The 1054-nt window shown below is 56.5% G+C and overlaps 1 protein-coding gene across 1 annotated transcript in view; it reads left to right on the top strand.

Annotated features, from left to right (window-relative positions):
* The window catches only part of ADAR (adenosine deaminase, RNA-specific), an 11059-nt gene that overhangs the window by 5961 nt on the left and 4044 nt on the right, over positions 1–1054 (top strand). The window contains 1 exon segment of the mRNA XM_010144212.1: positions 399–492. Within this exon segment, the coding sequence (XP_010142514.1) occupies positions 399–492 (94 nt within the window).

Raw genomic sequence — 1054 nt, 5'->3', positions numbered from 1 at the left:
CCTGAGCGCGCGGTGAGGAGCTCTCGGGAAGGGACGCTGCACCTGTGGCAGCGGAAGCCTCTGCTGGCCCTTAAGCAGTGTGTGCTCCTTGTCCCTTTATTTTCCTAACTGCTTAGACCAGGATTTAATACTCGGGGCACTGCTGCTGCTCAGAAGCCCAAAGAAATAAAACTTGGAGCGAGGTGAAACCCTCCCTCTGAGGCAGCCAAAGCCTCTGCTGGGCCTTAAGCAGTGTGTGCTCCTTGTCCCTTTATTTTCCTAACTGCTTAGACCAGGATTTAATACTCGGGGCACTGCTGCTGCTCAGAAGCCCAAAGAAATAAAACTTGGAGCGAGGTGAAACCCTCGCTCTTCCAGTGAAGCCAAGCGTTGACTTTGACCCCTTTCCTTTATTTCAGGTAATCGTTTTGTGAAGGGAGAAGAGCTGAGCTTGAAGGGAGAGACGGTGAACGACTGTCACGCAGAAATCATTTCCCGGAGAGGCTTCATGAGGTGAGGGAAGAGGAGAGCCGCAGGGGAAGGAGAGGGGCCTGCCGGGAGGTGCTGACCCGTTCTCCCATCAGAGGGCTGTGGCGTGACGGCTCCTGCCTGTGCCGAGAGGGCTCTGATGTGGCTGTTCACCCATGCAGTGTTAAGTAGGGGGAGCGCGTTCGGATAAGATGGGCCAAGCCTGAATGGTGCCCAAATTCGTACTGATCTGGAAACTTGCCAAGAGCCCGAGGGCTGCGTCTGGACTAAAATGAAGCGTGCTGCCGAGGCCACGGGAGTGGCACACGCCGCGCTGCTTCCCTCTGAGCACAGCTCCGAGCCGCAGGGCTGGGGAGTCCGCGGGCCAGGGCCTCTTCTGGCCTTTCTGGACCTGGGTGTTTGTGTTGGTAAGTCAGGTCCTCCGTCATCGGTTGGAGGGTGTCTTCCCAACCACACCACGCAGTTGTGCTCTTCACCTTTTTTTTTCTAAAACTGAAGTGGGGTGAAACTGGAGCAGCGTTGTTCCAGCTGGAAGCGGCAAAGCCAGCTGCTTTCGTAAAGCCTTTGCCCGCTGCCGCTGGAGCCT

This window comes from Buceros rhinoceros, unplaced genomic scaffold, assembly GCF_000710305.1.
Source record: "Buceros rhinoceros silvestris isolate BGI_N320 unplaced genomic scaffold, ASM71030v1 scaffold28779, whole genome shotgun sequence".
NCBI lineage: Eukaryota > Metazoa > Chordata > Aves > Bucerotiformes > Bucerotidae > Buceros > Buceros rhinoceros.
The sequence above is the reverse complement of the archived record's forward strand: the minus strand, read 5'-3'. Positions and strand labels throughout refer to the sequence as shown.